The sequence below is a fragment of the Fragaria vesca genome, linkage group LG1, assembly GCF_000184155.1.
Source record: "Fragaria vesca subsp. vesca linkage group LG1, FraVesHawaii_1.0, whole genome shotgun sequence".
Classification (NCBI taxonomy): domain Eukaryota; kingdom Viridiplantae; phylum Streptophyta; class Magnoliopsida; order Rosales; family Rosaceae; genus Fragaria; species Fragaria vesca.
In genome coordinates this window covers 13,176,942-13,190,114 of record NC_020491.1, presented here as the reverse complement: position 1 = coordinate 13,190,114, position 13,173 = coordinate 13,176,942, and the positions used below count along the sequence as shown (strand labels likewise).

Sequence of the window (13,173 nt, the reverse complement as noted above, 5' to 3'; positions counted from 1 at the left end):
TGCAATTATTGCAACTGTTTGTGTTGGTAGTATTGTCTAACATATTTTGGTTTAGAATCTAGATCTATGGAATCATTCAATCAAATGTCCCGATTTATAGGACAACTGAAAGTCTCAACTCTCATGCTATGCCCCTATGAAGAAATAAGTCAAAATAAGTAATAAATCCCTGAGAAATTTTAAATACACATCTCTAATATCTTAATACACATCTTTTACTTAATACATCACTTATTAATTTTTTTATTTCAGTATTATACTTAATACACATCCCAAACTGCCTAAAATGCCCTTAATTTATGAAAATTTTTATTATTTAATATAATTAATATATATTTACTATTTGACACCTTTTTTTATATATTATTTCGTCTAATTTTTGCTAGAAAATTTTTGTTATCATCATTCAATTTATAATCAAATGATTATTGTTATGTCCCAACTCCAAATCACCAATACAAGTTTTTAAAATTCACAAGCTAGTAGAACTGTAGAAGTACAGTAGCTATTAAACATAGATAGCTAATTATTCGATAAAACATGTCATGATAAAGATGCAGTACTTGACAATATGATCTGCAAGATTAAACTTATAAAGCTGATATAGATAAACATAAAAAATAAAAATAAAAGAAGAAAAAAGACAACCAGAATGAATTGTGGAGAAGAGTTGGGGTTAGGGGAGAAGACGTGTTTTCGATGATTTTAGGATAGAAGATGTTGAAAATAATACTTCTAGCGTGATTTTTTTTTAATAATAGATGTTTCGGTTTTGGTCTAATTTTAACTTACCTATAAAATTTCAATAGAAACATAAAATAATAGAGGTGTGTATTAAGAGATTAGGGTGTGTATTTAAAATTTCTCTAAATCCCTAAGCTTATATGATATAATATTAAGAAAAAACAGGTATAGTATTTAGCCAAAAATAAACAAATGTGGTATGACCGTATCCTATTACTGTATTACAGTTTTTGTTTGATGTATTACACCTATTCCTTAGATCTTCCATACAATATGTTCAAATGAAATTTTAGATTGGGATTCCATAACATTTTCTATCCAAGTATTAGCTCATAATCTTGCTAAATTTGGTAGTTTATATAATCTTATAAACTACCCGATAAGTTCATATCACTTAATGCAGTTCACAAACGTATTTTTTTCCCTCTTTCACATTAGCCTTAAATAAAAAACTCAAATAAGTCTTGTATAATGATAGACTAAAAAACTGGCAACATATAATTTAGGCACGAACATGTCACCATATTTTCGAGTAATACACAGTTACGAGTTTTTCATTTGCTGAATACCGATGCGAATAATATTTAGCAATGGCAAAATTAAAAGAATGTGTTAGTTTCAGCTTCCAAAATATGGTAAAAGAAATTTGAGGTAAATGAATTATGAGATTAAAGTAAAAAAAAAAGGAAGATATTTGGTTAGGTGGTGAATGTGGGGAAAATTGTGTAAGAAGTGGCAAGTATCCGACCATCGGTTTGGTAAGACAGAAGCCCCCGCCTTACCCAAATGTCGTAAATACCCCCTGACCCACCTACATTTCCCACTAAATCACCCAAATGTCCCACTAACCCCCCTCCCTTTGAAGTCACACATTCTCCAAAATACCCTCCCCCCTCTCTCTCTCCCTCCGTTCCTAACTACCCGCTCCGGTGTCCTAGTCCCCTCTAAAACCTTATATAAACCCCTTCAAACCAACCCACCTCATTCTCAGAGCCTCCACAACATCTCTCTCTCTTTCTCTCTCTAGAATTTCAAGCTTCACCAACAACTGAAAACAAAGAAAACAGAGAAGAAGGAAAGAAAGAGAGAAAAGGAAGTTACTTACAGCAATGGCGCTCACAAACCCAACAACCCTCTCCTCCAAATCACTCTGCAACAACCCTCTTTCCGTCCCTACCACTCAATCTCACCAACCCACTTTTCTCGCCACCAAGAAACGCCTCGTCCACCCCATCTCCGCCGCGGCCGCGGCCGACGGCGGCAAGTCCCCCGTCGTCGCCGAGAAGCCCCCGAAGGCGGCGGTGGCGGCGGCACCGGTGGCGGCGCCGAAGCCCAACTCCGGGAAATGGAGCATTGAGAGCTGGAAGACCAAGAAGGCTCTGCAGCTGCCTGAGTACCCAGATCAGAATGAGCTCAACACCGTGTTGGGTACCATTGAGTCGTTCCCGCCGATCGTGTTCGCCGGAGAGGCCAGGCACTTGGAGGAGAAGATCGCCGAGGCTGCAATGGGTAATGCTTTTCTTCTTCAGGGTGGTGACTGCGCTGAGAGCTTCAAGGAGTTCAGTGCTAATAATATTAGGGACACTTTCAGAGTGATGCTCCAGATGGGAGTTGTACTTATGTTCGGAGGACAAATGAACGTTGTCAAGGTTAGATCTCGAACTACTGATCATTACTGATTTCATTTTGTTTTTGTTCGAATTGAGTTTGAATAATGTGATTGAAATTGTGGTGGTTGGTTGATATTTAGGTGGGAAGAATGGCGGGTCAGTTTGCCAAGCCGAGATCAGCTGCAGTTGAGGAGAAGAATGGGATTACGCTGCCAGTTTACAAGGGAGACAATATTAATGGCGAGGCCTTTGATGAGAAGTCTAGAATTCCAGACCCTCAGAGGTTGATCAGGGCTTACTGCCAATCTGCTGCAACTTTGAACCTTCTGAGGTCGTTTGCCACCGGAGGGTATGCCGCTATGCAGAGGGTTACTCAATGGAATCTCGACTTTGCTGAGCACAGTGAGCAGGGAGATAGGTAGGCATTAAAGGCATAAAAGTTTTAAAGTTTCGATCTTTGCATTTGGGCGTGATTGGATCAGTCTTCTTTTCCTAAAAACTATGAATGCTAAAAATGTAATCAAGACTAAAAGTTTGTGGTTGGTAATGATTGTGGTTGGTATGGTTCAATAGGTACCAGGAATTGGCTCACCGGGTTGATGAAGCCTTGGGATTCATGTCAGCTGCTGGACTTACAGTTGATCATCCTATCATGAGGACAACTGAGTTCTGGACATCCCATGAGTGCTTGCATTTGCCATATGAGCAAGCCCTCACAAGGGAGGATTCTACTTCTGGACTCTTCTATGATTGCTCAGCTCATATGCTCTGGTGTGGGGAGCGTACCAGGCAACTGGATGGTGCCCATGTTGAGTTCCTAAGGGGAATCTCCAACCCTATTGGAGTCAAGGTAAACCTCTATAATACTCTTGATCAGTCTTATTCTTCATTAGTGTCCTTATGCTGTTAATAATGGTGGAAACTTATTGAAGCTTACTGCTTTTTTGGATAAGTCGGTACTTCACAATAACATAAATGTGAATGATTCTATGTTATTTTGATTATGTTTTGTTTGATACTACAACAAATTTGGAATTTCACTCACTAAGATATAGTGAATAAACCAAAAATTTATCAGATAACGGAAAATCATTTCTCTACGTTATACTTAATTGTTAAAGCAGGCTCATACTACGTGTATTTGATTAAATGATCATAATTGATTTGGAATTACTTGTATTTGCACCTTTTGTCTTTTAATCTATCTTTAGTTAAGTGGCTAACAATAGATATTTTGTGATCCAGGTGAGCAACACAATGGATCCAAAGGACCTTGTTAACCTCATTGAAATCCTAAACCCCACCAACAAGCCAGGAAGGATCACAATCATTTGCAGAATGGGTGCTGAGAACATGAGAGTCAAGCTTCCGCACTTGATTAGGGCTGTCCGCCAAGCAGGGCAAATTGTGACCTGGGTCTGCGACCCAATGCATGGAAACACTATTAAGGCACCCTGTGGACTCAAAACACGTCCATTTGATGCAATTCTAGTATTGTTTCTCTACTTTTTTTCTCTTCTTTCCATCGACCATTATTTGTGTTATATGTAGTAACCTCGATGCCTCAGAAAAAGAAATCTATCTCAATTATGAAGAATAATAGTATACCAACAGTATGATCTTCCCTCAATGATTGTCATTGGGTGACCGATCCATTATGTGTTGAGTAATAATTGAGATATGTCCAGTAGAGTAAAATATCTCTGTTCTCTTGTGTAGGGCAATCCATGGAACTAGTCACTGTTTAGTTAAAGAGAATCAGTCAACATGTGGGTTTTTGCTAGACTTAGGAATTATTAAGGGAAATGTGTGGGGAAATGCATCTCCTGGTTTATTAGCTAGGAGTCATTGTCCTTGAACAAGTATTCTTAGAAAATGTCTGAATATAATCAATTATAGTAAGCCTCATTGTCCTTGAACAAGTATTCTTAGAAAATATCTGAATATAATCTATTATAGTAAACCTTTACAAGTCCAAGCAGATGCAGCTTGGAATCCATTATGCAACATCACACTACCCTAGCTCATTAATAATTGTTAGTGATATTGTTTCACATTTCTACTATATCATCATGGAATCCTGATTGTCATCTTGTATCTGTTTGCAGGCTGAGGTACGAGCATTCTTCGATGTTCATGAGCAAGAAGGGAGCCATCCTGGAGGAATTCATCTCGAGATGACTGGCCAGAATGTTACTGAGTGCATTGGAGGATCCCGAACAGTGACTTTCGATGATCTGAGCTCACGTTACCACACACACTGCGACCCAAGGCTGAATGCTTCTCAGGCTCTCGAGCTCGCCTTTATCATCGCTGAACGACTAAGGAAGAGAAGGATCGGAACACAACGTCTACTCTCTTTAAGCCTCTAAGCAATATTCCATTTTGAAGTTCTGCATCATTTCAGATTGTTGGCAATGTTGATGTACTTGGTAGCAAATAAACTTTCGTACGTATGGGTTTTATCCAGCAAACTACATATTGCAAGCTAGTGATGGGTATCAAACTATCAACAGCAACTAGACAAAATCCTGAGAAGCTGGAAGACTAGTAAAATGTCCCTGTTGTTTTTAGCTGTCAAAGATTCGATCATATGTTTGAACGGTAGGTATGGTGCCCTCAGATTTGCAAGCTGCAGAAGCAAGGTGTTGGAGATCAAACCTGTTCGAGGTTGTTTTGTTTGTATTTGTATTTTGAGTTTGTTTACTTATGAATGAAGTTTGATCAGGCATCCGTTCTTGAAACAATAAAAAATCAAAGCAATAGCCACTTATGGCGTGCTGAATTGTTGTTATGGTTAGCAAAGTGAATGAAGAAGAATAGCTATTGTTTGCTCCTGGTTTGTTTGTTTGTTTTTCTTGTTACATAACTTGTATGGTAAGCAATCTGAAAACAATGGGAATCCACAAATCATGGTACACGCATTAGTGAGCTGATTAAACTCATTATCCTCTTGTATAATGTGATCATTGTTTATGCAATTGCCTTGGTTCACTCGCACACAAGATTTTTGCCTTGGTCATGTATCGCGATCGATTTCTTGTTACAAATTTATTTGGAGGTGTTTTACAGAAAAGGGCTACAAAAAGTCGTATGGAACTCACATTCCTATTATGTTAGATGTCGAAGGTTAGCAATCAAATCTATCTGTGGGTATGCTACTTTGTCAGCGTGGGATGTATGCAAGTCAAGAAGACAATGAAATGTTGGTGGAGATAAATATGAATGCAACCCCCAACCATCAAGAATAGGGTGTAGTTAGTTGGCACGAGACCACAACCAGCAGATGGAGCAAGAGTTAGATGCATATATATGAAATCTTCAATTAATTGATGATTAGGAGGTACCTGAAGTTCAACTTGAGGGTCACTACTCATCTGTGTGGATATATATGAACCTAGAAAATTTATTTATCACGTGGCGATCTAATTATCAATGGATCGTTGGGGGGGGGGGGGGGGGTGAATAGAAAAATGACAATAATATAGAAGCAAGCAAGCAAGCAGAACACAACTTGAATACAAAATGGCCTAAAAATGGCAACAACGATATTTCAGATGACATCTAGAACGTAACACTATAGTTTATGTTGCAAGATAATCCCAGCTGTTCTCGTGATTTACATTTTAGGAGTATTTAACTCAAACGACACGATATGCATTGCCATAGTGGCGCCAATGATCTTCAAGAAAACTCTTTTCATCATAAGATGCAACAAAAAAAGAGAAGGATCAAAATGGATGCAGAAATGTAAGTACGGATATTAAACAGTTACCGGGGTTGGCCATGAAAGTGACATAGAAAGGCATAGCTACACCAAAGACCCAAGCAACAATGAAACAAGGACCAAGGTTTAGCCTTGAAAGTGACATAGAAAGACAGAGCTACTTCTGCTGTTTTTTTCTCCCCTACTACCATTTTTTATCAGTACCTCCGTCCAACAAATACAAAGACAAAAAAAATACAATACATATATTATAAAAGCCATACCAAAGAGGTTTGACCACACGCATGAAAAGAAATACAATCTACCAAACACAAAGAATTTAACATGCTACAATATTTTCCATAAAGCCATTATTCAGCTAGTTCACATCAGACATGAGTGCATAATCCACAATCACATCAATAAATAACAGATAGGCTAAATGTATTTTGTACCACTTCTGCAATAATAATCCTGTATAGAATTACCAGGATAAGTAGAGTTCAACTACTCATAATACGAATATAATGGCCTTATACTAGATGATATAGCCCTCAACCAGATGCAAACAGTCTTCTAGTAGTAGGGCATGTATCGTGCTGGCCTTCTGAACCTGGGAACCTTCCTGCAGCATAATCAAAAGGGGATAAAATGATAATATGCAAAATGATATACAAAAAAGATAAAGAACATATAAAGAATCACTAAGACTAATAGAAGATGATGAAAGCATGAGGACATACCCATATCCATAAGGCGAGTAGAAGTAAGGGGGTACATATGACCTCCTAAAGCGGTAACCCATATAAGGACTGAAGCGTCTAGGGCGGAATTGCTTCATACCAGGAACATTGGTCCTTTTAGGCAAAACCTAATTATATATGAAGACGTTAATATTAAAAATAATTGAGTAATATAAACAATGAATAGCAATATCCAAGACCAACAATCTAACTAGTTTACTTGTGCTAACTTTCTTTCACTTTTTCTGAATTTTTTGTGACGAAAAAATAATGAGAGTGAAAGAGGATTACCTTCAATTGCCGACCATGCAACTCAGATTCATTCAGAACAAGAGCCTCTTGAACAGCTTCTGTTTCAAGGAATTCCACATAGGCAAAACCCTTCGGTTGGCCAAATTTATCTGTCAGTATAGTTACTCTGTTTACTGTGCCACATGATTGGAAATGCTGCTGTACTTCTTCAGGTGTGCATGCATAATCAACCTGCAAAACATTATTTAGAGCAGTTTTCATAACCAGCATGAGTGAGTGGAAGATACAGCAGACACCACAACATGTGGAAGTGGAAGTGCATCACAACAAGAAGAAACAGAGCACATTTAGGATGAGTTTGGGAGACCTTTTCAAGCATCAAAAATAATTTTAAACAACCCATTTTTTTTTTTCTCTTGGTACTGCTTGATTTAAGTAGGTAAAAGACTACACAAACACATGCCATCAATCAAGCCAGGATAAATATGGTGGATTAGGCTAACCATAATTTTCTTTTATCCTGACCATGAGAATCAAAACCCTCATGCACAGACAAACATAATGATATTAAGAAAATGATAATCTTTTCATAATCCATTTGTTTTTGGGTGAGATCTTTTATAATCTTTCCAATCATACAAATAAAAAGAATTTCATATCAACTTTTAAGATTACTAATAGATATTCATTATATAATGATTTTTCTTCACAACCGGCTCCCTAAATCAGTTGCCCTACTGGTTCTGCTTCCTTTAAGTTTTGCCTTCTATAAGTTGCATTTCAAAATCCAGCACCCTATCACCTCCGGAGTTTAATTTTCCATACAAATGAACTGGCGTACTCCAAAATTAGTATTTAGCTAAAAATGAAATCTATGCCACATTCAGCTTACCCAACCAAATTCACAAAATGAGCAACCTACAACAGCAACTTCTTACTGAAATGTCCCACTGGCTGGCCAGTGCATCCATCACTGATAAATACCAAGCAGAGCTTTAGCAGTGTACTAGTAGTCTAGTACAACATCAACCTTCTATTCTTACCAGCCTCCCCACACTCATTCGCTCAAATTGCAAGCCATATAGTTCAATTTGGTCTAATGATGTCCCAACATCCAATAATTTAGTCCTTTTAGGACTGCAAAGACACTTGAGCAGTTTGGGCTGCCTGCATGGTACATTCTTACTGTCATCTTAACTATTTTTATTTGCACCTAATACTTGTTTTCAGACTGCAACGCTTTATAGTTTTTATTACTTCGACTCCGAAAGCTGTTAGCCTCTAACAGACCCCAAAACTTTAACAGAACTCTGCACCACAATTTTCACAGTAGACAATGTGCAAGTGTGTACACACACATACAAGCATCAAAAGAAGCATATAGAATTAAATACATATTGGAACTGATCAATCCATAAAGAAGAGGCCTTTCTTTAACTGAATAAATAATCTTTACTGATATCTGAAAAAAGAAAGAAAAATTGAAATCTAGTCAAGGCAAACATAATTCACAAAAATATCATGAGATCAAAAAATCACACTCGAGCAATCAAAAAAATTTCTTGACTTGGATGAACACCATTGTCAAATTAAAGAACTTAGGCCATAGGAAAGCAGGATCATGTACCCTCACCACATTTTCCAGATAGACACATTCCTGAGGCACCAAACAGCATCCAACAGCAGAGAACCTCTGCAACTACAATCACAAACCCATCTTTCCATTCCCCTTCAAAGACGCACCCCTCTCTTGTATTGAAGATGAAGCCTCATAATTCACATTCTACCTCCTCCTTCCCATCCTTCTCTTGGAATATCAACTGGAAATTCACTCACTTTTTTTCCTAAATAAATCATGTCATCTACAACCCGCTGTCATAAATTTTCCAAGACTTCTTCTTTTTTTTTCTTTTTTTCTTTTTTTCTTTTTCAATTCATTCTTCTTTTTCCTTTCATGTTTTTCTTTTCTTTCTTTTTTCTTTTTCACCTTTCCAATTATGTATATATATTTTTTCTATATCAGAGAAATTTTTTTCCTTCCATCTTTCATCTTTTGTATTTCTTTTTTTTTATTTTGTTTTATTTTTTTTTTTATTTCAACATACAGTAGACATGTCTGTCTCTAGCAACAGCTAATGATACATCAGAATACATTGATCACCCTCAATCTACACTGTAACGTATCCAGCGCCTAAACACAGAGACCTTGGGGAATAATAACCAGCCTGCGATCATTGTACGATAATCAGTCAAACCATGGCTCTCAAGGTGCATATGATACTCATCCACACAAGTGTAAAGCATGCGTATAACTTAAGTGAGTTGTACAGTTGAGGTAGTTAACAAGGATCAAAACCTTTGAAATCCTATTCCAAAAGTTTTGGGAAAGAAAAAACATAGAGAGAAACCAAATTGCAACGAATAGTAAAACCCGGAGTACCAGCAGGTAATAATGGTTTGTAATAGAAAACAATGGATGCATAGTTTATCAGATGCTTTAAAATCATTTTTTATTTTATTTTTACCAAAATGGTGAGGCATAGAAAATTTGCAAACTAGAAGGTGTGACTAGTAGTGAAGTTGCAGCATCCAAGATCCACAAGTTTTGAAGGAAAATAGCATCAATATTAGATCTAGTAAACTGCTTATCACTAATAAATTCTTCTTAACAGATATACTAAAAGTCAGCCTGATATTATTGTAGCATCCACCGTACATACTACAAGCTACCAGTATGTTTCTTTAGTTAGGCACTACATGAAACCCAATACTTCGGATTTTCAATTAACGCACAGTTGAAGCTCAGAAATTCAGATTTTCGTAAAACAACAAATTTTTGTCAACACTTTGGATCGGCTAGAAATTATTAGTCCATCTCAATCATATAACATAGTGTTGTTTTGTGTGATACTATACTAATAAAATTGAAGTAACAGAGGGAAGTGGATTAAAGGATTTCAAACTCACATTACCAACGAAAACAGAACGCGCATCAGCCTCTTCCTTGTGTGCCTGAGAAACAGCTGCAGCAGCAGGGTCTGCGCAAAACAATAAAATCAGTCACATACATAGACATCCGACCCGTAAGTAAATAAATAAAATATAGCAGGAATACATACAGTAAGAATTCGTAAATATACAGATACAAGAGAGTGCATGATGAGCTTCTTGAGCTACAATTTCAGCACATATCTAAACAAATGCTCATCGGAAACGTTTCTATAAATTTGGCAATGCAGCACACGAGAGAATTGATCCCAACACTAGCCTTAAATTTTCGAAACCGAAGAAGCGAATAAGAGATAGAGAGAGAGAAGGGGACCTTGGGCAGCACCCATTTCCTTCTCAACCTTGGCCTGCATCTCGCGGAGGGCGGCAGCTTCCTCCTCCATCTCCTTCAAGCGCTTCTTCATCTCATCCAGCTCCTGCAACATTAAATTCCTTCAATTTTCAATTCTGCTAGGGTTTCTATTTCGTTTGGGGCATTGTTAAATCCAAGAAAATTTAAAAGAAAAAGGTTGGGGATTTGAGGAGAGAACCTTGACGGCTGCGTCGTCGTCGGCGGTGGACATGTCAACGTCGGCGTGATTGGGGTCCAAGTCCCCTTCCATCTCCGCCTCGTCTGGAATTTCTGCTCCGTACACCTCATGTTCCTCTTCGTCCATCGCTCTCTCTCTCTCTCTGAACTTTTGGTTTCTCTAGTAGCTTCGCGTTTGCGGTTTGCCGCTGAGCGTTACATATTTGCCACGGCTCAATCCTACGACGTCGTTTCGGTTGATATAAATTTCTGTTTCGTTCTTTTTTAATTTTTTACTTTCTTATTGTTTTTTTTCAGTTGGGGACTTCTTCTTTTTTAAAAACAAAATCATTGTCATTGATGATTAGAAAGTTAGAGTTTTCATGACCTGACAGCTTCCACTCTTCCAGTCTTCCACGGAGCCGAGGATATGCCTTGGATGTTCGTAGAGAACTGCAACAAGGACTCGAGAAGAAAGTGGTGAGGCTTTTGTGACCGATAATGGGAGCTACATTGTCTTAATTTACTTGTATTTCAAGAAATATGTTGGGGATTCAAGGGCTGCTTACTGAGACCATTTGGATGATAACCAGTGTGATAGCGGCTAGGGTGCTTGGTATAAAGAGCAAGTAGCTCAGATGAAGTATATTGGAGATATTGTTGGTTGGTTAGCCGGAAAGGGCTCGTGCAGCTGCTGCCGGATTGTGATAATCAAATATAATGTACCAAAAATGAATAAAAAGTTGGAACTTTTGTGACCGACTGCCATGTTCTGTTTGACTGGCCAAGGATCTTCAATCATGCAGACTTATTTGTTAGCAGATTCATTTTAATCCCAGAATAAAGAAAACATGACACGACCCACCCTGAATTTCACCCTGAAACCCAGAGTAAGTCGTGCGGGGACCACCTCCAAGGAAAATTTACTGAAAAGATTAAGAAAATCTCCCTTGCAGATGGACAACCCTAACTCGAAATTTCATATTACACTCTTAATTTATCACTTCTGAACATCACATAATATACAAAAATTCTAAAGTATTCAGAGCTACTAAACACAAGCGGAAGCAAGGAAACACGAGTAGGTTGAACAGGTAACCTACTGGCGAAAACTGGCAGAAATGCGGGTGACTATGCCTTGTCTCCTACTAGATCCAACCCGAACTCTGCAGACTGGGCAATTTAAAACGAAGGGCCCAGGGGAAAACATTTAATAACGTTAGAGTGAGTGGACAAAAATAAAATAATAAATAAAATATTTATGTTTCCCCAAATTAATTTCTAAGGAAAAATCGAATGCATGCCGCAAGCGATAAAACTTTTATCCCATAAAATATCGAGCCTCTCAGACTCCATAATATATGTATGTATTTACACACGTCCATACTCCCTATATAAATTCATGGGTCTATATAGGGCTACTACGCTCGCGTCCAACGCTCACGTCACGCCTTAATGCGGTGATACACTACGCCATCAAGGTGGACAGACGGGTGTATAAATATGTGTCCATACCCCTTATATGAATTAAACACTCAAATAGGGCTACTACGCTTACGTCCAACGCTCACGTCACACCATAATGCGGCTATATGCTACGCCATTAAGGTGGACAGACACATATGGCTAGCTAGCATTTTATATACATACTCTCTCATAAATACATATTTATATCCACCGAAAATCCCATTTTCGGTATCTCTCCAAGAGAAATAAAAATCGTCAAAAATTAAAATGACGTCAAAATACTCCACGACATTAATTATTCAATCGTGAATTTTAGCATGCATTTATTTAAAATAAACGTCCACTCACAAATTAGGCCTAAGCCTGCTGTCGATCTGGGGTCTCGTCTGCTCGAGCCTCCTCACGTCCTGTTCCAAATAAAATATTAATTTCCCAACCAAAAAATCCAATATGTAATCAACATAGGCAAAATTACCCGAGAGCCATAAATACGCTCATCATTGCCTAACTTCGATATTCTTAAATCGGAACGATCCGAACTTAAATATCATACTCAACAGTCGTAAATACAACCTCCCCAACATACGACTTAAATCCTACGGCCGGATTCTACATTAATTAACCGCCAAAAATACCAAACTTCGGAAATTCACAAACCTATCCAAATCTCATCCAAAAATTCCATAAATCACACCAATATACTCCTCTTAATATTCCACATTTAAAACCCTAAAAATCTCCTAACCGGCGGCGGCTCCGCCGGCAGCCGTTTTCCGGCGATCTCCAAAACCTATGAAATTTTGACAGAATAATTTCCTCATCATGCTCTACAACTTTCATGACCAACACATCACCCAATTCCAAGCCTAACTAGGCTAATCGAACGAAAATAACTTAAAAGCCTAGAAATTTCAACTCCACATTTCTCCTTACCTAGCTCAAGAGGGAGGGAGCTGCTTGGAGGGGTTGTTGCACGGGAGGAGGGCTACAAAACCGTACCAAACTTGCCCGGATTGGTGGCCGGAGGAGGAAGTTCCGGCGAGAAAACCGATTCGGCAGTCGGAGCTTTCGGGCGGCGTTTCTCCCTCACGACGGCGCTAGGGAGGCTGTCACCGGTCTAGAAATGTTGCTGGG

General features: G+C 38.3%; 2 protein-coding genes across 2 annotated transcripts; one reads left to right on the top strand and one right to left on the bottom strand.

Moving 5' to 3' along the window:
• Nucleotides 1-1,743: 1,743 nt before the first annotated feature.
• LOC101314504 (phospho-2-dehydro-3-deoxyheptonate aldolase 2, chloroplastic-like) lies at nucleotides 1,744-5,190 on the top strand. Its single transcript, XM_004288131.1, has 5 exons — nucleotides 1,744-2,393; nucleotides 2,495-2,772; nucleotides 2,928-3,204; nucleotides 3,600-3,845; nucleotides 4,463-5,190. The coding sequence occupies exons 1-5, from the start codon at nucleotides 1,854-1,856 to the stop codon at nucleotides 4,724-4,726; spliced, it is 1,605 nt and encodes a 534-aa protein (XP_004288179.1). The 5' UTR covers nucleotides 1,744-1,853; the 3' UTR covers nucleotides 4,727-5,190.
• Nucleotides 5,191-6,338: 1,148 nt separating this feature from the next.
• Nucleotides 6,339-10,997, bottom strand: LOC101314216 (polyadenylate-binding protein 2-like). The gene is made up of 6 exons (XM_004288130.1): nucleotides 10,595-10,997; nucleotides 10,378-10,480; nucleotides 10,023-10,093; nucleotides 7,095-7,286; nucleotides 6,804-6,931; nucleotides 6,339-6,685 (listed from the first exon to the last, which is right to left on the bottom strand). The coding sequence occupies exons 1-6, from the start codon at nucleotides 10,718-10,720 to the stop codon at nucleotides 6,637-6,639; spliced, it is 669 nt and encodes a 222-aa protein (XP_004288178.1). The 5' UTR covers nucleotides 10,721-10,997; the 3' UTR covers nucleotides 6,339-6,636.
• Between the last annotated feature and the right edge of the window lie 2,176 nt (nucleotides 10,998-13,173).